We start from the raw sequence: 22,091 nt of genomic DNA, 5'->3' as shown, positions 1-22,091 counted from the left end.
ACCCCTCGACAGTGCGGCCCTGTCGATGTGTGACTGACCCCTCGATAGTGCGGCCCTGTCACTGTGTGACTGACCCCTCGACAGTGCGGCCCTGTCACTGTGTGACTGACCCCTCGATAGTGCGGCCCTGTCACTGTGTCACTGACCCCTCGACAGTGCGGCCCTGTCACTGTGTGACTGACCCCTCGATAGTGCGGCCCTGTCACTGTGTGACTGACCCCTCGATAGTGCGGCCCTGTCACTGTGTGACTGACCCCTCGATAGTGCGGCCCTGTCACTGTGTGACTGACCCCTCGATAGTGCGGCCCTGTCACTGTGTGACTGACCCCTTGACAGTGCGGCCCTGTCACTGTGTGACTGACCCCTCGATACTGCGGCCCTGTCACTGTGTGACTGACCCCTCGATAGTGTGGCCCTGTCACTGTGTGACTGACCCCTCGGTAGTGCGGCCCTGTCGCTGTGTGACTGACCCCTCGAAAGTGTGGCCCTGTCACTGTGTGACTGACCCCTCGATAGTGCGGCCCTGTCACTGTGAGACTGACTGACCCCTCGATAGTGCGGCCCTGTCACTGTGTGACTGACCCCTCGATAGTGTGGCCCTGTCACTGTGTGACTGACCCCTCGATCGTGCAGCCCTGTCACTGTGTGACTGACCCCTCGATAGTGCGGCCCTGTCACTGTGTGACTGACCCCTCGATAGTGCGGCCCTGTCACTGTGTGACTGACCCCTCGATAGTGCGGCCCTGTGACTGTGTGACTGACCCCTCGATAGTGTGACCCTGTCACTGTGTGACTGACCCCTCGATAGTGCGGCCCTGTCACTGTGTGACTGACCCCTCGATAGTGCGGCCCTGTCACTGTGTGACTGACCCCTCGATAGTGCGGCCCTGTCACTGTGTGACTGACCCCTCGACAGTGCGGCCATGTCACTGTGTGACTGACCCCTCGATAGTGCGGCCCTGTCACTGTGTGACTGACCCCTCGATAGTGCGGCCCTGTCACTGTGAGACTGACTGACCCCTCGATAGTGAGGCCCTGTCACTGTGACTGACCCCTCGATAGTGAGGCCCTGTCACTGTGACTGACCCCTCGATAGTGCGGCCCTGTCACTGTGTGACTGGCCCCTCGATAGTGCCCCCCTGTCACTGACCCCTCGATAGTGTGGCCATGTCACTGTGTGACTGACCCCTCGATAGTGCGGCCCTGTCACTGTGTGACTGACCCCTCGATAGTGCGGCCCTGTCACTGTGAGACTGACTGACCCCTCGATAGTGAGGCCCTGTCACTGTGACTGACCCCTCGATAGTGAGGCCCTGTCACTGTGACTGACCCCTCGATAGTGCGGCCCTGTCACTGTGTGACTGACCCCTCGATAGTGCGGCCCTGTCACTGTGAGACTGACTGACCCCTCGATAGTGCGGCCCTGTCACTGTGTGACTGACCCCTCGATAGTGCGGCCCTGTCACTGTGTGACTGACTGACCCCTCGATAGTGCGGCCCTGTCACTGTGTGACTGACCCCTCGATAGTGCGGCCCTGTCACTGTGTGACTGACCCCTCGATAGTTCCGCCCCTGTCACTGTGTGACTGACCCCTCGATAGTGCAGCCCTGTCACTGTGAGACTGACTGACCCCTCGATAGTGCGGCCCTGTCACTGTGTGACTGACCCCTCGATAGTGTGGCCCTGTCACTGTGTGACTGACCCCTCGATAGTGTGGCCCTGTCACTGTGTGACTGACCCCTCGATAGTGCGGCCCTGTCACTGTGTGACTGACCCCTCGATAGTGTGGCCCTGTCACTGTGTGACTGACCCCTCGATAGTGCGGCCCTGTCACTGTGTGACTGACTGACCCCTCGATAGTGCGGCCCTGTCACTGTGTGACTGACTGACCCCTCGATAGTGCGGCCCTGTCACTGTGTGACTGACCCCTCGACAGTGCGGCCCTGTCACTGTGTGACTGACCCCACGATAGTGCGGCACTGTCGCTGTGTGACTGACCCCTCGATAGTGCGGCCCTGTCACTGTGTGACTGACCCCTCGATAGTGCGGCCCTGTCACTGTGACTGACCCCTCGATAGTGCGGCCCTGTCACTGTGTGACTGACCCCTCGATAGTGCGGCCCTGTCGCTGTGTGACTGACCCCTCGATAGTGCGGCCCTGTCGCTGTGTGACTGACCCCTCGATAGTGCGGCCCTGTCACTGTGAGACTGACTGACCCCTCGATAGTGAGGCCCTGTCACTGTGACTGACCCCTCGATAGTGAGGCCCTGTCACTGTGACTGACCCCTCGATAGTGCGGCCCTGTCACTGTGTGACTGGCCCCTCGCTAGTGCCCCCCTGTCACTGACCCCTCGATAGTGCGGCCATGTCACTGTGTGACTGACCCCTCGATAGTGCGGCCCTGTCACTGTGTGACTGACCCCTCGATAGTGCGGCCCTGTCACTGTGAGACTGACTGACCCCTCGATAGTGAGGCCCTGTCACTGTGACTGACCCCTCGATAGTGAGGCCCTGTCACTGTGACTGACCCCTCGATAGTGCGGCCCTGTCACTGTGTGACTGACCCCTCGATAGTGCGGCCCTGTCACTGTGAGACTGACTGACCCCTCGATAGTGCGGCCCTGTCACTGTGTGACTGACCCCTCGATAGTGCGGCCCTGTCACTGTGTGACTGACTGACCCCTCGATAGTGCGGCCCTGTCACTGTGTGACTGACCCCTCGATAGTGCGGCCCTGTCACTGTGTGACTGACCCCTCGATAGTTCCGCCCCTGTCACTGTGTGACTGACCCCTCGATAGTGCAGCCCTGTCACTGTGAGACTGACTGACCCCTCGATAGTGCGGCCCTGTCACTGTGTGACTGACCCCTCGATAGTGTGGCCCTGTCACTGTGTGACTGACCCCTCGATAGTGCGGCCCTGTCACTGTGTGACTGACCCCTCGATAGTGCGGCCCTGTCACTGTGTGACTGACCCCTCGATAGTGTGGCCCTGTCACTGTGTGACTGACCCCTCGATAGTGCGGCCCTGTCACTGTGTGACTGACTGACCCCTCGATAGTGCGGCCCTGTCACTGTGTGACTGACTGACCCCTCGATAGTGCGGCCCTGTCACTGTGTGACTGACCCCTCGACAGTGCGGCCCTGTCACTGTGTGACTGACCCCACGATAGTGCAGCACTGTCGCTGTGTGACTGACCCCTCGATAGTGCGGCCCTGTCACTGTGTGACTGACCCCTCGATAGTGCGGCCCTGTCACTGTGACTGACCCCTCGATAGTGCGGCCCTGTCACTGTGTGACTGACCCCTCGATAGTGCGGCCCTGTCGCTGTGTGACTGACCCCTCGATAGTGCGGCCCTGTCACTGTGTGACTGACCCCTCGATAGCACGGCCCTGTCACTGTGACTGACCCCTCGATTGTGCGGCCCTGTCACTGTGTGACTGACTGACCCCTCGATAGTGCGGCCCTGTCACTGTGTGACTGACTGACCCCTCGATAGTGCGGCCCTGTCACTGTGTGACTGACCCCTCGATAGTTCGACCCTGTCACTGTGTGACTGACCCCTTGATAGTGCGGCCCTGTCACTGTGTGACTGACTGACCCTTCGATAGTGCGGCCCTGTCACTGTGTGACTGACCCCTCGATAGTTCGACCCTGTCACTGTGTGACTGACCCCTCGATAGTGCGGCCCTGTCACTGTGTGACTGACCCCTCGACAGTGCGGCCCTGTCACTGTGTGACTGACCTCTCGACAGTGCGGCCCTGTCGCTGTGTGACTGACCCCTCGATAGTGCAGCCCTGTCGCTGTGTGACCCCTCGATAGTGCAGCCCTGTCGCTGTGTGACTCACTGATCCCTCGATAGTGCGGCCCTGTCACTGTGTGACTGACCCCTCGATAGTGCGGCCTGTCACTGTTTGACTGACCCCTCGATAGTGCGGCCCTGTCACTGTGTGACTGACTGACCCCTCGATAGTGTGGCCCTGTCACTGTGTGACTGACCCCTCGATGGTGCGGCCCTGTCACTGTGTGACTGACCCCTCGATAGTGCAGCACTGTCACTGTGAGACTGACTGACCCCTCGATAGTGTGGCCCTGTCACTGTGTGACTGACCCCTCGATAGTGTGGCCCTGTCACTGTGTGACTGACCCCTCGATAGTGTGGCCCTGTCATTGTGTGACTGACCTCTCGATAGTGAGGCCCTGTCACTGTGACTGACTGACCCCTCGATAGTGCGGCCCTGTCACTGTGTGACTGACCCCTCGATAGTGCGGCCCTGTCACTGTGAGACTGACTGACCCCTCGATACTGCGGCCCTGTCACTGTGTGACTGACCCCTCGATAGTGCGGCCCTGTCACTGTGTGACTGACTGACCCCTCGATAGTGCGGCCCTGTCACTGTGAGACTGACTGACCCCTCGATAGTGCGGCCCTGTCACTGTGTGACTGACCCCTCGACATTGCGGCCCTGTCACTGTGTGACTGACCCCTCGACAGTGCGGCCCTGTCACTGTGTGACTGACCCCTCGATAGTGCGGCCCTGTCGCTGTGTGACTGACCCCTCGATAGTGCAGCCCTGTCGCTGTGTGACCCCTCGATAGTGCAGCCCTGTCACTGTGTGACTGACCCCTTGATAGTGCGGCCCTGTCACTGTGAGACTGACTGACCCCTCGATACTGCGGCCCTGTCACTGTGTGACTGACCCCTCGATAGTGTGGCCCTGTCACTGTGTGACTGACCCCTCGATAGTGCGGCCCTGTCACTGTGTGACTGACCCCTCGATAGTGCGGCCCTGTCACTGTGTGACTGACCCCTCGATTGTGCGGCCCTGTCACTGTGTGACTGACTGACCCCTCGATAGTGCGGCGCTGTCACTGTGTGACTGACCCCTCGATAGTACGGCCCTGTCACTGTGTGACTGACCCCTCGACAGTGCGGCCCTGTCACTGTGTGACTGACCCCTCGATAGTGCGGCCCTGTCACTGTGTGACTGACCCCTCGATAGTGCGGCCCTGTCACTGTGTCACTGACCCCTCGATAGTGCGGCCCTGTCACTGTGTGACTGACTGACCCCTCGATAGTGCGGCCCTGTCACTGTGTGACTGACTGACCCCTCGATAGTGCGGCCCTGTCACTGTGTGACTGACCCCTCGACAGTGCGGCCCTGTCACTGTGTGACTGACCCCTCGACAGTGCGGCCCTGTCACTGTGTGACTGACCCCTCGACAGTGCGGCCCTGTCACTGTGTGACTGACCCCTCGATAGTGCGGCCCTGTCACTGTGTGACTGACCCCTCGATAGTGCGGCCCTGTCACTGTGTGACTGACTGACTCCTCGATAGTGCGGCCCTGTCACTGTGACTGACCCCTCGATGGTGTGGCCCTGTCACTGTGACTGACCCCTCGATGGTGAGGCCCTGTCACTGTGACTGACCCCTCGATGGTGCGGCCCTGTCACTGTGACTGACCCCTCGATAGTGCGGCCCTGTCACTGTGTGACTGACCCCTCGATAGTGTGGCCCTGTCACTGTGTGACTGACCCATCGATAGTGCGGCCCTGTCACCGTGTGACTGACCCCTCGATAGTGCGGCCCTGTCACTGTGTGACTGACCCCTCGATAGTGTGGCCCTGTCACTGTGTGACTGACCCCTCGATAGTGAGGCCCTGTCACTGTGACTGACCCCTCGATGGTGCGGCCCTGTCACTGTGTGACTGACCCCTCGATAGTGCGGCCCTGTCACTGTGAGACTGACTGACCCCTCGATAGTGTGGCCCTGTCACTGTGTGACTGACCCCTCGATAGTGCGGCCCTGTCACTGTGAGACTGACTGACCCCTCGATAGTGTGGCCCTGTCACTGTGACTGACCGCTCGATAGTGCGGCCCTGTCACTGTGTGACTGACCCCTCGATAGTGCGGCCCTGTCACTGTGACTGACCCCTCGATAGTGTGGCCCTGTCACTGTGACTGACCCCTCGATAGTGCGGCCCTCTCACTGTGACTGACCCCTCGATAGTGCGGCCCTCTCACTGTGACTGACCCCTCGATAGTGTGGCCCTGTCACTGTGACTGACCCCTCGATAGTGCGGCCCTCTCACTGTGACTGACCCCTCGATAGTGTGGCCCTGTCACTGTGACTGACTCCTCGATAGTGCGGCCCTGTCACTGTGACTGACCCCTCGATAGTGCGGCCCTCTCACTGTGACTGACCCCTCGATAGTGCGGCCCTCTCACTGTGACTGACCCCTCGATAGTGTGGCCCTGTCACTGTGACTGACCCCTCGATAGTGTGGCCCTGTCACTGTGTGACTGACCCCTCGATAGTGTGGCCCTGTCACTGTGACTGACCCCTCGATAGTGTGGCCCTGTCACTGTGTGACTGACCCCTCGATAGTGCGGCCCTGTCACTGTGACTGACCCCTCGATAGTGTGGCCCTGTCACTGTGTGACTGACCCCTCGATAGTGTGGCCCTGTCACTGTGACTGACCCCTCGATAGTGTGGCCCTGTCACTGTGTGACTGACCCCTCGATAGTGTGGCCCTGTCACTGTGTGACTGACCCCTCGATAGTGCGGCCCTCTCACTGTGACTGACCCCTCGATAGTGCGGCCCTGTCACTGTGACTGACCCCTCGATAGTGCGGCCCTGTCACTGTGTGACTGACCCCTCGATAGTGTGGCCCTGTCACTGTGTGACTGACTGACCCCTCGATAGTGCGGCCCTGTCACTGTGTGACTGACCCCTCGATAGTGCGGCCCTGTCACTGTGTGACTGACCCCTCGATAGTGCGGCCCTGTCACTGTGTGACTGACTGACCCCTCGATAGTGCGGCCCTGTCACTGTGTGACTGACCCCTCGATAGTGCGGCCCTGTCACTGTGTGACTGACCCCTCGATAGCCACTCTTGTGGTTAGGATTGCAAAATTACTTTGCGATCCTTTTTTGATTTGCCAGTAATTAAATTTTTTTCTCCTTCCCCCTCTCTTCCTTTCTCTCTCTCCCTCTCCCAGTTCAAGGATCGCGACCTGGTAAAAATGTTCAGCTGACAGAGAATGAGATCCGAGGCCTTTGCCTGAAATCTCGGGAGATTTTCCTCAGCCAGCCCATCCTACTGGAGCTCGAAGCCCCGCTCAAAATATGCGGTGAGTGATCTGCTTGAAAATACAGCGTCGGGTCCAAATCTACTTCTGGAATCCCAGATTGAACTGTGTGCGGGAGTGGGAATCTGCTCCTGGTTGATTTCTCTGTCTCTCTCTCTCTCTGCCTCTCTCTCTCTGCCTCGCTCTCTCTCTCTCTGCCTCTCTCTCTCTCTCTCTGCCTCTCTCTCTCTCTCTCTGCCTCTCTCTCTCTCTCTCTGCCTCTCTCTCTCTGCCTCTCTCTCTCTCTCTCTCCCTCTGTCTCTCCCTCTGTCTCTCCCTCTGCCTCTCCCTCTGCCTCTCCCTCTGCCTCTCCCTCTGCCTCTCCCTCTGCCTCTCCCTCTGCCTCTCCCTCTGCCTCTCCCTCTGCCTCTCTCTCTGCCTCTCTCTCTCTCTGCCTCGCTCTCTCTCTGCCTCGCTCTCTCTCTCTGCCTCGCTCTCTCTCTCTCTGCCTCGCTCTCTCTCTCTGCCTCGCTCTCTCTCTCTGCCTCGCTCTCTCTCTCTGCCTCTCTCTCTCTCTCTGCCTCTCTCTCTCTCTCCGTCTCTCTCCCCTCCGCTCGTCTCTCTCTCTCTCCCCTCGTCCCTCTCTCTCCCCTCGTCCCTCTCTCTCTCCCCTCGTCCCTCTCCCCTCGTCCCTCTCTCTCTCCCCTCGTCCCCCTCTCTCTCCCCTCGTCCCTCTCTCTCTCCCCTCGTCCCTCTCTCTCTCCCCTCGTCCCCCTCTCTCTCCCCTCGTCCCTCTCTCTCCCCTCGTCCCTCTCTCTCTCCCCTCGTCCCTCTCTCTCTCCCCTCGTCCCTCTCTCTCTCCCCTCGTCCCTCTCTCTCTCCCCTCGTCCCTCTCTCTCTCCCCTCGTCCCTCTCTCTCTCCCCTCGTCCCTCTCTCTCTCCCCTCGTCCCTCTCTCTCCCCTCGTCCCTCTCTCCCCTCGTCCCTCTCTCTCTCTCTCTCCCCTCCGCTCGCGCCTCTCCCTCTCTCTGTGTCTCTCTCTCCCTCAGTCAGTGATCTCTCTCCCTCCATCACTAGGTGATATTCATGGCCAGTACTATGACCTCCTGCGGCTCTTTGAATATGGCGGATTTCCTCCCGAGAGTAACTACTTGTTCCTGGGGGACTATGTGGACCGTGGCAAGCAGTCCCTGGAGACCATCTGCCTGCTCCTGGCCTACAAGATCAAATATCCAGAGAATTTCTTCCTGCTGCGCGGGAACCACGAGTGTGCAAGTATCAACCGTATCTATGGCTTCTACGATGAGTGTGAGTACACACCAGCTCACTGTCACTGCCCCCGGGAGCGCTCGATGCTGACACTGGGTATAAAGTGGGGACACACTGTCAGGGTAATGTAGAGGGAGCTCTACACTGTATCTAACCCGTGCTGTACCTGCCCTGGGAGCGCTCGATGCTGACACTGGGTATAAAGTGGGGACACACTGTCAGGGTAATGTAGAGGGAGCTCTACACTGTATCTAACCCGTGCTGTACCTGCCCCGGGAGCGCTCGATGCTGACACTGGGTATAAAGTGGGGGGCACACTGTCAGGGTAATGCAGAGGGAGCTCTACACTGTATCTAACCCATGCTGTACCTGCCCTGGGAGCGCTCGATGCTGACACTGGGTATAAAGTGGGGGACACACTGTCAGGGTAATGTAGAGGGAGCTCTACACTGTATCTAACCCGTGCTGTACCTGCCCTGGGAGCGCTCGATGCTGACACTGGGTATAAAGTGGGGACACACTGTCAGGGTAATGTAGAGGGAGCTCTACACTGTATCTAACCCATGCTGTACCTGCCCCGGGAGCGCTCGATGCTGACACTGGGTATAAAGTGGGGGACACACTGTCAGGGTAATGTAGAGGGAGCTCTACACTGTATCTAACTCGTGCTGTACCTGCCCTGGGAGCGCTCGATGCTGACACTAGGTATAAAGTGGGGGACACACTGTCAGGGTAATGTAGAGGGAGCTCTACACTGTATCTAACCCGTGCTGTACCTGCCCTGGGAGCGCTCGATGCTGACACTGGGTACAAAGTGGGGGACACACTGTCAGGGTAATGTAGAGGGAGCTCTACACTGTATCTAACCCGTGCTGTACCTGCCCTGGGAGCGCTCGATGCTGACACTGGGTATAAAGTGGGGGACACACTGTCAGGGTAATGTAGAGGGAGCTCTACACTGTATCTAACCCATGCTGTACCTGCCCTGGGAGCGCTCGATGCTGACACTGGGTATAAAGTGGGGACACACTGTCAGGGTAATGTAGAGGGAGCTCTACACTGTATCTAACCCGTGCTGTACCTGCCCTGGGAGCGCTCGATGCTGACACTGGGTATAAAGTGGGGGACACACTGTCAGGGTAATGTAGAGGGAGCTCTACACTGTATCTAACCCGTGCTGTACCTGCCCTGGAGCGCTCGATGCTGACACTGGGTATAAAGTGGGGGACACAGTGTCAGGGTAATGTAGAGGGAGCTCTACACTGTATCTAACCCGTGCTGTACCTGCCCTGGGAGCGCTCGATGCTGACACTGGGTATAAAGTGGGGACACAGTGTCAGGGTAATGTAGAGGGAGCTCTACACTGTATCTAACCCGTGCTGTACCTGCCCCGGGAGCGCTCGATGCTGACACTGGGTATAAAGTGGGGACACACTGTCAGGGTAATGTAGAGGGAGCTCTACACTGTATCTAACCCATGCTGTACCTGCCCTGGGAGCGCTCGATGCTGAGACTGGGTATAAAGTGGGGGACACACTGTCAGGGTAATGTAGAGGGAGCTCTACACTGTATCTAACCCGTGCTGTACCTGCCCCGGGAGCGCTCGATGCTGACACTGGGTATAAAGTGGGGACACACTGTCAGGGTAATGTAGAGGGAGCTCTACACTGTATCTAACCCGTGCTGTACCTGCCCTGGGAGCGCTCGATGCTGACACTGGGTATAAAGTGGGGGACACACTGTCAGGGTAATGTAGAGGGAGCTCTACACTGTATCTAACCCGTGCTGTACCTGCCCCGGGAGCGCTCGATGCTGACACTGGGTATAAAGTGGGGACACACTGTCAGGGTAATGTAGAGGGAGCTCTACACTGTATCTAACCCGTGCTGTACCTGCCCCGGGAGCGCTCGATGCTGACACTGGGTATAAAGTGGGGGACACACTGTCAGGGTAATGTAGAGGGAGCTCTACACTGTATCTAACCCGTGCTGTACCTGCCCCGGGAGTGCTCGATGCTGACACTGGGTATAAAGTGGGGGACACACTGTCAGGGTAATGTAGAGGGAGCTCTACACTGTATCTAACCCGTGCTGTACCTGCCCCGGGAGCGCTCGATGCTGACACTGGGTATAAAGTGGGGACACACTGTCAGGGTAATGTAGAGGGAGCTCTACACTGTATCTAACCCATGCTGTACCTGCCCCGGGAGCGCTCGATGCTGACACTGGGTATAAAGTGGGGGACACACTGTCAGGGTAATGTAGAGGGAGCTCTACACTGTATCTAACCCGTGCTGTACCTGCCCTGGGAGCGCTCGATGCTGACACTGGGTATAAAGTGGGGACACACTGTCAGGGTAATGTAGAGGGAGCTCTACACTGTATCTAACCCGTGCTGTACCTGCCCTGGGAGCACTCGATGCTGACACTGGGTATAAAGTGGGGGACACACTGTCAGGGTAATGTAGAGGGAGCTCTACACTGTATCTAACCCGTGCTGTACCTGCCCCGGGAGCACTCGATGCTGACACTGGGTATAAAGTGGGGACACACTGTCAGGGTAATGTAGAGGGAGCTCTACACTGTATCTAACCCGTGCTGTACCTGCCCTGGGAGCGCTCGATGCTGACACTGGGTATAAAGTGGGGGACACACTGTCAGGGTAATGTAGAGGGAGCTCTACACTGTATCTAACCCGTGCTGTACCTGCCCTGGGAGCGCTCGATGCTGACACTGGGTATAAAGTGGGGGACACACTGTCAGGGTAATGTAGAGGGAGCTCTACACTGTATCTAACCCGTGCTGTACCTGCCCCGGGAGCGCTCGATGCTGACACTGGGTATAAAGTGGGGGGCACACTGTCAGGGTAATGTAGAGGGAGCTCTACACTGTATCTAACCCGTGCTGTACCTGCCCTGGGAGCGCTCGATGCTGACACTGGGTATAAAGTGGGGGACACACTGTCAGGGTAATGTAGAGGGAGCTCTACACTGTATCTAACCCGTGCTGTACCTGCCCCGGGAGCACTCGATGCTGACACTGGGTATAAAGTGGGGACACACTGTCAGGGTAATGTAGAGGGAGCTCTACACTGTATCTAACCCGTGCTGTACCTGCCCTGGGAGCGCTCGATGCTGACACTGGGTATAAAGTGGGGGACACACTGTCAGGGTAATGTAGAGGGAGCTCTACACTGTATCTAACCCGTGCTGTACCTGCCCTGGGAGCGCTCGATGCTGACACTGGGTATAAAGTGGGGGACACACTGTCAGGGTAATGTAGAGGGAGCTCTACACTGTATCTAACCCGTGCTGTACCTGCCCCGGGAGCGCTCGATGCTGACACTGGGTATAAAGTGGGGGGCACACTGTCAGGGTAATGTAGAGGGAGCTCTACACTGTATCTAACCCGTGCTGTACCTGCCCTGGGAGCGCTCGATGCTGACACTGGGTATAAAGTGGGGACACACTGTCAGGGTAATGTAGAGGGAGCTCTACACTGTATCTAACCCGTGCTGTACCTGCCCCGGGAGCGCTCGATGCTGACACTGGGTATAAAGTGGGGGACACACTGTCAGGGTAATGTAGAGGGAGCTCTACACTGTATCTAACCCGTGCTGTACCTGCCCTGGGAGCGCTCGATGCTGACACTGGGTATAAAGTGGGGGACACACTGTCAGGGTAATGTAGAGAGAGCTCTACACTGTATCTAACCCGTGCTGTACCTGCCCTGGGAGCACTCGATGCTGACACTGGGTATAAAGTGGGGACACACTGTCAGGGTAATGTAGAGGGAGCTCTACACTGTATCTAACCCATGCTGTACCTGCCCCGGGAGCGCTCGATGCTGACACTGGGTATAAAGTGGGGGACACACTGTCAGGGTAATGTAGAGGGAGCTCTACACTGTATCTAACCCGTGCTGTACCTGCCCTGGGAGCGCTCGATGCTGACACTGGGTATAAAGTGGGGGACACACTGTCAGGGTAATGTAGAGGGAGCTCTACACTGTATCTAACCCGTGCTGTACCTGCCCTGGGAGCGCTCGATGCTGACACTGGGTATAAAGTGGGGGACACACTGTCAGGGTAATGTAGAGGGAGCTCTACACTGTATCTAACCCATGCTGTACCTGCCCTGGGAGCGCTCGATGCTAACACTGGGTATAAAGTGGGGACACACTGTCAGGGTAATGTAGAGGGAGCTCTACACTGTATCTAACCCGTGCTGTACCTGCCCTGGGAGCGCTCGATGCTGACACTGGGTATAAAGTGGGGACACACTGTCAGGGTAATGTAGAGGGAGCTCTACACTGTATCTAACCCGTGCTGTACCTGCCCCGGGAGCGCTCGATGCTGACACTGGGTATAAAGTGGGGGACACACTGTCAGGGTAATGGAGAGGGAGCTCTACACTGTATCTAACCCGTGCTGTACCTGCCCCGGGAGCACTCGATGCTGACACTGGGTATAAAGTGGGGACACACTGTCAGGGTAATGTAGAGGGAGCTCTACACTGTATCTAACCCGTGCTGTACCTGCCCTGGGAGCGCTCGATGCTGACACTGGGTATAAAGTGGGGACACACTGTCAGGGTAATGTAGAGGGAGCTCTACACTGTATCTAACCCGTGCTGTACCTGCCCTGGGAGCGCTCGATGCTGACACTGGGTATAAAGTGGGGACACACTGTCAGGGTAATGTAGAGGGAGCTCTACACTATCTAACCCGTGCTGTACCTGCCCTGGGAGCGCTCGATGCTGACACTGGGTATAAAGTGGGGACACATTGTCAGGGTAATGTAGAGGGAGCTCTACACTGTATCTAACCCGTGCTGTACCTGCCCTGGGAGCGCTCGATGCTGACACTGGGTATAAAGTGGGGACACACTGTCAGGGTAATGGAGAGGGAGCTCTACACTGTATCTAACCCGTGCTGTACCTGCCCTGGGAGCGCTCGATGCTGACACTGGGTATAAAGTGGGGGACACACTGTCAGGGTAATGTAGAGGGAGCTCTACACTGTATCTAACCCGTGCTGTACCTGCCCTGGGAGCGCTCGATGCTGACTCTGGGTATAAAGTGGGGACACACTGTCAGGGTAATGTAGAGGGAGCTCTACACTGTATCTAACCCGTGCTGTACCTGCCCCGGGAGCGCTCGATGCTGACACTGGGTATAAAGTGGGGGACACACTGTCAGGGTAATGTAGAGGGAGCTCTACACTGTATCTAACCCGTGCTGTACCTGCCCCGGGAGCGCTCGATGCTGACACTGGGTATAAAGTGGGGACACACTGTCAGGGTAATGTAGAGGGAGCTCTACACTGTATCTAACCCGTGCTGTACCTGCCCTGGGAGCGCTCGATGCTGACACTGGGTATAAAGTGGGGGACACACTGTCAGGGTAATGTAGAGGGAGCTCTACACTGTATCTAACCCGTGCTGTACCTGCCCCGGGAGCGCTCGATGCTGACACTGGGTATAAAGTGGGGACACACTGTCAGGGTAATGTAGAGGGAGCTCTACACTGTATCTAACCCATGCTGTACCTGCCCTGGGAGCGCTCGATGCTGACACTGGGTATAAAGTGGGGGACACACTGTCAGGGTAATGTAGAGGGAGCTCTACACTGTATCTAACCCGTGCTGTACCTGCCCTGGGAGCGCTCGATGCTGACACTGGGTATAAAGTGGGGGACACACTGTCAGGGTAATGTAGAGGGAGCTCTACACTGTATCTAACCCGTGCTGTACCTGCCCCGGGAGCGCTCGATGCTGACACTGGGTATAAAGTGGGGACACACTGTCAGGGTAATGTAGAGGGAGCTCTACACTGTATCTAACCCGTGCTGTACCAGCCCCGGGAGCGCTCGATGCTGACACTGGGTATAAAGTGGGGACACACTGTCAGGGTAATGTAGAGGGAGCTCTACACTGTATCTAACCCGTGCTGTACCTGCCCTGGGAGCGCTCGATGCTGACACTGAAACATAGAAGATAGGAGCAGGAGTAGGCCATTCGGCCCCTCGAGCCTGCTCCGCCATTTAATGAGATCATGGCTGATCATCCAAATTCAGTACCCTGTCCCTGCTTTCTCCCCATATCCCTTGATCCCTTTAGCCTTAAGAAATATATCTAACTCCTTCTTGAATATATTTAATGAATTGGCCTCAACTGCCTTCTGTGGTAGAGAATTCCACAGGTTCACCACTCTCTGGGTGAAGAAATTCCTCCTCATCTCTGTCCTAAATGGCTTACCCCTTATCCTTAGACTGTGACCCCTGGTTCTGGACTCCCCGGCCATCGAGAACATCCTTCCTGCATCTAGTCTGTCTAGTCCTGTTAAAATTTTATAAGTTTCAATGAGATCCCCTCTCATTCTTCTAAACTCCAGTGAGTATAAGCCCAATCTCTCCTCATACGTCATTCCTGCCATCCCAGGTATCAGCCTAGTGAATCTTTGCTGCACTCCCTCCATGGCAAGAACATCCTTCCTCAGATAAGGCGACCAAAACTGCACACAGTACTCAAGGTGTGGTCTCACCAAGGCCCTGTACAACTGCAGCAAGACATCCTTGTTCCTGTACTCGAATCCTCTCGCTACGAAGGCCACTTAACCTTCTTAACTGCCTGCTGCACCTATATGCTTACCTTCAGCGACTGGTGCACAAGGACACCCAGGTCTCGTTGCACTTCCCCTTCTCCCAATCTATTGCCGTTCAGATAATCTGCCTTCCTGTTTTTGCCACCAAAGTGGATAACCTTGCCTTTATCCACGTTATATTGCATCTGCCATGCATCTGCCCAATCACCCAACCTGTCCAAATCATACTGGAGTTTCTTGGCATCCTCTTCACAGCACACACGCCCACCCAGCTTTGTGTCGTCTGCAAACTTGGAGATATTACATCTAGTTCCCTCGTCTAGATCATTAATATATATTGTGAATAACTGGGGTCCAAGGACCGATCCCTGCGGCACCCCACTAGTCACTGCCTGCCACTCGGAAAAAGAGCCGTTTATTCCAACTCTTTGCTTCCTGTCTGCCAGCCAGTTCTCTATCCAAGTCAATACCTTACCCCAATCCCATGTGCTTTAACTTTGCACGCTAGTCTCTTATGCGGGACCTTATCGAAAGCCTTCTGAAAGCCCAAATACACCACATCCACTGGTTCTCCCTGATCTATACCAGTTACATCCTCAAAATTCCAGTAGATTAGTCGAGCACGATTTACCTTTTGTAAATCCATGTTGATTTTGTCCGATCCTGTCACTGTTTTCCAAGTGCTCTGCTATTACATCTTTTATAATGGACTCTAGCATTTTCCCCACTACCGATGTCAGGCTTACCGGTCTGTTATTCCCCGTTTTCTCTCTACCACCTTTTTTGAATAGTGGGGTAACATTAGCTACCCTCCAATCCATGGTAACTGTTCCAGAATATCTAGAATTTTGGAAGATGACCAGCAATGCATCTACTATTTCTAGGGCCACTTCCTTAAGTACCCTAGGATGTAGGTTATCAGGCCCTGGGGATTTATCGACCTTCAATCCCGTCAATTTCCTTAACACCATTTACCTACAAATACTGATTTCATTCAGTTCCTCCCTCTCAATAGACCCTATGTTCCCCGACATCTCTGGGAGGTTATTTGTGTCCTCCTTAATGAAGACAGAACCAAAGTATGTATTTAATTGGTCTGCCATTTCTTTGTTCCCCATTATAAATTCCCCATATTCTGACTGCAAGGGACCTACGCTTGACTTCACTAATCTTTTTCTCTTCACATATCTATAGAAGCTTTTACAGTCAGTTTTTATGTTCCCTGCAAGCTTACTCTCATAATCTATTTTCCCCCTCTTAATTAATCCCTTTGTCCTCCTTTGCTGAATCCTAAACTGCTCCCAATCCTCAGATTTACTGCTTTTTCTGGCCAATTTATATGTCCTCTCTTTGGATCTTATGCTATCCCTAATTTCCCTTGTTGGCCATGGTTGAGTCACCTTTTTTGTTTTATTTTTATGCCAAACAGGGATGAACAAATTCTGTCGTTCATCCATGCGATCTTTAAATGTTTGCCATTGCCTATCCACCGTCAACCCTTTAAGTAACATTCCCCAATCAATCCTACCCAACTCGCGCCTCATACCATCGTAGTTTCCTTTATTTAAATTCAGGACCCTAGTCTCTGAGTCAAATACTTTACTCTCCATCTTAATGAAGAATTTGATCATATTATGATCGCTCTGCCCCAAGGGACCTCGCACAACAAGATTGCTAATTAATCCTTTCTCATTACATAATACCCAGTCTAAGATGGCCTGATCTCTAGTTGGTTCCTCGACATATTGATCCAGGAAACCATCCCGTATACACTCCAGGAATTCCTCCTCCACAGTATTGTTACTAATTTGGTTAGCCCAATCTATATGTAGATTAAAGTCACCCATGATGACTGCTGTGCCATTATTGCATGCGTCTCTAATTTCCCGTTTAATGCCATCCCCAACCTCGGCATTATTGTTTGGGGGTCTGTATACAACTCCCACTAACGTTTTCTGCCCCTTGGTATTTCTCAGCTCTACCCATACAGATTCCACATCATCAGAGCTAATATTCTTCCTTACTATTGTGTTAATCTCCTCTTTAACCAGCAATGCTACCCCACCTCCTTTTCCTTTTTGCCTGTCTTTCCTGAATATTGAATACCCCTGGATGTTGAGGTCCCAGCCTTGGTCACCCTGGAGCCATGTTTCTGTAATCCCAATCATATCATATCCAGTTACATCTATTTGCGCAGCTAATTCATCCACCTTATTACGAATTCTCCTCGCATTAAGACACAAAGCCTTCAGGCTTGTTTTTTTAACACTCCTAGACCTTTTAGCACTATTATTTACTGTGGCCACGTTTGATTTAAACCCTTGACTTCTCTGCCTGCCACTTTTGCTTTTCTCCTTCCTGTCTTTTGCTCCATCCTTGTTTCCCATTCCTCTGTCTCCCTGCACAGGTTCCCAACCCCCTGCCATTTTAGTTTAAACCCTCCCCAACAGCACTAGCAAGCACTCCCCCTAGGGCATCGGTCCCGGTCCTGCCCAGGTGCAAACCGTCCAGTTTACACTGGGTATAAAGTGGGGACACACTGTCAGGGTAATGTAGAGGGAGCTCTACACTGTATCTAACCCGTGCTGTACCTGCCCTGGGAGTGCTCGATGCTGACACTGGGTATAAAGTGGGGGTCACACGGTCAGGGTAATGTAGCAGGAGCTCTACACTGTATCTAACCCGTGCTGTACCTGCCTGGGAGCGCTCGATGCTGACACTGGGTATAAAGTGGGGGTCACACTGTCAGGGTAATGTAGAGGGAGCTCTACACTGTATCTAACCCGTGCTGTACCTGCCCTGGGAGCGCTCGATGCTGACACTGGGTATAAAGTGGGGGACACACTGTCAGGGTAATGTAGAGGGAGCTCTACACTGTATCTAACCCGTGCTGTACCTGCCCTGGGAGTGCTCGATGCTGACACTGGGTATAAAGTGGGGGTCACACTGTCAGGGTAATGTAGCGGGAGCTCTACACTGTATCTAACCCGTGCTGTACCTGCCCCGGGAGCGCTCGATGCCGACACTGGGTACAAAGTGGGGGTCACACTGTCAGGGTAATGTAGCGGGAGCTCTACACTGTATCTAACCCGTGCTGTACCTGTCCTGGGAGCGCTCGATGCTGACACTGGGTATAAAGTGGGGACACACTGTCAGGGTAATGTAGAGGGAGCTCTACACTGTATCTAACCCGTGCTGTACCTGCCCTGGGAGCGCTCGATGCTGACACTGGGTATAAAGTGGAGTTTCTGAAGCGAGTGTTGAACATTAACAGGTAAAAGACGCTACAACATCAAACTGTGGAAAACTTTCACCGACTGTTTCAACTGCCTGCCCATCTCGGCCATCGTGGACGAGAAGATCTTCTGCTGTCACGGAGGTAGGTGGGAGCGTTTCCATAGCAGGAGAGTGCATCTCTCCCCCACCCGCAACCCCCAAACAATAACTTTCACCCCCATGTCCTCCTCCGGCAATTGTTGGAATCTCTCTTTCTGTCTGTCTGTCTCTCTGTCTGTCTGTCTCTCTGTCTCTGTCTCTCTCTCTCTCTCTGTCTCTCTCTCTGTCTCTCTCTCTCTCTGTCTCTCTCTCTCTCTCTGTCTCTGTCTCTCTGTCTCTCTCTCTCTCTCTGTCTCTCTCTCTGTCTCTCTCTCTCTCTGTCTCTCTCTCTGTCTCTCTCTCTGTCTCTCTCTCTGTCTCTCTCTCTGTCTCTCTCCAATTCCAATTCCAATTCAAATGCTTTATTGGCATGAAAGTTTACAGAGAACCATATTGCCAAAGCTTACATAGCAAAAAGGTACAGTTTTCCAACATTCTGTAGGTGTCAATCGATTTGACATTTGTTGGGTACATACAATATTACTTTTAAACAATATTAATTTTAAACAGTCTTTCTACTTCATTTGGTACGTTCAATATTAATTTTAAACAGTCTTACTTTTAAACAGTCCTCAGGTTGTGACATGTTGTTACATATTTGGCCCCAAGGTATGGTCTGTCTCCTTCTCCCAGGACTAATCTCAATTTTGACAGGTCATCCAATTCCTTGAAATCTGGGGTTGTTTCTCTGTCTCTCTCTCTGTCTCTCTCTCTCTCTCTGTCTCTGTCTCTCTGTCTCTGTCTCTCACATAGAAACATAGAAGATAGGAGCAGGAGTCGGCCATTCGGCCCTTCGAGCCTGCTCCGCCATTCCATGAGATCATCCAAATTCAGTACCCTGTCCCTGCCTTCTCCCCATATCCCTTTAGCCTTAAGAAATATATCCAACTCTTTCTTGAATATATTTAATGAACTGGCCTCCACCGCCCTCTGTGGCAGAGAATTCCACAGGCTCACCACTCTGGGTGAAGAAATTCCTCCTCATTTCAGTCCTAAATGGCCTACCCCTTATCCTTAGACTATGACCCCTGGTTCTGGACTCCCCGACCATCGGAAACATCGTTCCAGCATCTAGTCTGTCCAGGCCTGACAGAATTTTATAGGTTTCGATGAGATCCCCTCTCAATCTTCTAAACTCCAGTGAGTATAAGCCCAATCGACCCAATTTCTCCTCATACGTCATTCCTGCCATCCCAGGTATCAGCCTGGTGAATCTTCGCTGCACTCCTTCCATGGCAAGAACGTCCTTCCTCAGATAAGGCGACCAAAACTGCACACATTATTAAGGAGACAGTAACGGGACATTTGGATAAACATAATTTAATAGGACAAACTCAGCATGGTTTCATGAAGGGGAAGTCATGTTTGACAAATTTGCTGGAGTTCTTTGAGGAAGTAACATACAGGGTGGATAAAGGGGAACCAGTGGACGTAGTGTATTTAGACTTCCAAAAGGCATTTGACAAGGTGCCACACAAAAGATTATTGCTCAAGATAAAAAATCACGGGATTGGGGGTAATATTCTGGCGCGGGTGGAGGATTGGCTCTCTAACAGAAAGCAGAGAGTTGGGATAAATGGTTCATTCTCAGACTGGCAATCAGTAACTAGTGGTGTTCCGCAGGGGTCAGTGCTGGGTCCCCAACTCTTTACAATCTATATTAATGATTTGGAGGAGGGGACCGAGTGTAACATATCAAAGTTTGCAGATGATACAAAGATGGGAGGGAAAGTAGTGAGAGAGGAGGACATAAAAAACCTGCAAAGTGACATAGACAGGCTAAGTAAGTGGGCAGAGATTTGGCAGATGGAATACAATACTGGAAAGTGTGAGGTTATGCACTTTGGTAGGAAAAATCGTAGAGCAAGTTATTATCTTAATGGCAAGAAACTGGAAAGTACTGTAGTACAAAGGGATCTGGGGGTCCTGGTGCACGAAACTCAAAAAGTTAGTATGCAGGTGCAGCAAGTGATCAAGAAGGCTAATGGAATGTTGGCTTTTATTGCTAGGGGGATAGAATATAAAAACAGGGAGGTATTGCTTCAGTTATACAAGGTATTGGTGAGACCGCACCTGGAATACTGCATACAGTTTTGATGTCCATACTTAAGAAAAGACATACTTGCTCTCGAGTCAGTACAAAGAAGGTTCACTCGGTTAATCCCGGGGATGAGGGGGTGGTCATATGAGGAGAGGTTGAGTAGATTGGGACTCTACTCATTGGAGTTCAGAAGAATGAGAGGCGATCTTATTGAAACATATAAGATTGTGAAGGGGCTTGATCGGGTGGATGCGGTGAGGATGTTCCCAATGATGGGTGAAACTAGAACTAGGGGGCATAATCTTAAAATAAGGGGCTGCTCTTTCAAAACTGAGATGAGGAGAAACTTCTTCACTCAGAGGGTGGTAGGTCTGTGGAATTTGCTGCCCCAGAAAGCTGTGGAAGCTACATCATTAAATAAATTTAAAACAGAAATAGACAGTTTCCTAGAAGTAAAGGGAATTAAGGGTTACGGGGAGCGGGCAGGAAATTGGACAGGAGTCTAGGTTCGGATCGGTCATGGCCCTGTGGGTAGCGGAGCGGGCCCAGGGGCCGTGTAGCCTGGTTCTGCTCCTACTTCTTGTGTTCTAATTCTGTTAGATTTCAGGAGATGGTTTTATTCCTGTTCCTGGCTGGGGTAGAGATCGCCTTTACGGAAGGTACGTACTGTAGAAAATATAGGGACAGAGTGATCTCCTGGAAGAGTTTCGATCGCCTAGATGGGTCGGAGAGGAATTTCCTAGATTTTTTTCTCCCAAATTGGCCATTGGGTTTTTTATCTGGTTTTTCGCCTCTCCCGGGAGATCACATGGGTTCGGGTGGGGTGGAGAGTGATAGAAGATTTGAGGTTAGGATCAGATCAGCCATGATCTCATTGAATGGCGGAGCAGGCTCGAGGGGCCGATTGGCCTACTCCTGCTCCTATTTCTTATGTTCTTAATACTCAAGGTGCGGTCTCACCAAGGCCCTGTACAACTGTAGCAAGACATCCTTGTTCCTGTACTCGAACCCTCTCGCTACGAAGGCCATTATTCCATTTGCCTTCTTAACCGCCTGCTGCACCTGCATGCTTACCTTCAGCGACTGGTGCACAAGGACACCCAGGTCTCGTTGCACTTCCCCTTCTCCCAATCTATTGCCATTCAAATAATAATCTGCCTTCCTGTTTTTGCCACCAAAGTGGATAACCTCAGATTTATCCACATTATAGTGCATTTGCCATGTTTCTGCCCAATCACCTAACCTGTCCAAATCGTACTGGAGTTTCATGACCTCCTCCTCACAGCTTACCCTCCCACCCAGCTTTGTGTCGTCTGCAAATTTGGAGATATTACATCCAATTCCCTCGTCCAGATCATTAATATATATTGTGAACAGCTGGGGTCCTAGGACCAATCCTTGCGGTACCCCACTAGTCACTGCCTGCCACTCGGAAAACGACCCGTTTATTCCAACTCTTTGCTTTCTGTCCGCCAACCAGTTCTCTATCCAAGTTAATACCTTGCCCCCAATCCCATGTGCCTTAATTTTGCACGCTAATCTCTTATGCGGGACCTTATCGAAAGCCTTCTGAAAGTCCAAATCCACTGGTTCTCCCTTCTCCATTTACCAGTTACATCCTCAAAAAATTCCAGTAGATTAGTCAAGCAGGAATTACCTTTTGTAAATCCATGTTGACTTTGTCCGATCCTGTCACTGCTTTCCAAGTGCTCTGCTATTACATCTTTTA

At 53.5% G+C, this 22,091-nt stretch overlaps 2 protein-coding genes across 2 annotated transcripts in view; one reads left to right on the top strand and one right to left on the bottom strand.

The window, feature by feature from the left end:
* LOC147092229 (lysine-specific demethylase 2A-like) overlaps positions 1-22,091 on the bottom strand; it is a 520,639-nt gene that overhangs the window by 362,650 nt on the left and 135,898 nt on the right. The gene's annotated exons all lie outside the window — the stretch shown is intronic.
* The window catches only part of LOC147092230 (serine/threonine-protein phosphatase PP1-alpha catalytic subunit-like), a 63,670-nt gene that overhangs the window by 39,348 nt on the left and 2,231 nt on the right, over positions 1-22,091 (top strand). Inside the window, 3 exon segments of the mRNA XM_085975894.1 lie at positions 7,010-7,141; positions 8,155-8,385; positions 18,221-18,325. Coding sequence (XP_085832020.1) covers positions 7,010-7,141; positions 8,155-8,385; positions 18,221-18,325 — 468 coding nt within the window.

Source organism: Somniosus microcephalus, unplaced genomic scaffold (genome assembly GCF_052327205.1).
Source record: "Somniosus microcephalus isolate GS21.2 unplaced genomic scaffold, FLI_Smic_1.0 unresolved_chr2, whole genome shotgun sequence".
Lineage (NCBI taxonomy): Eukaryota > Metazoa > Chordata > Chondrichthyes > Squaliformes > Somniosidae > Somniosus > Somniosus microcephalus.
The sequence above is the reverse complement of the archived record's forward strand: the minus strand, read 5'-3'. Positions and strand labels throughout refer to the sequence as shown.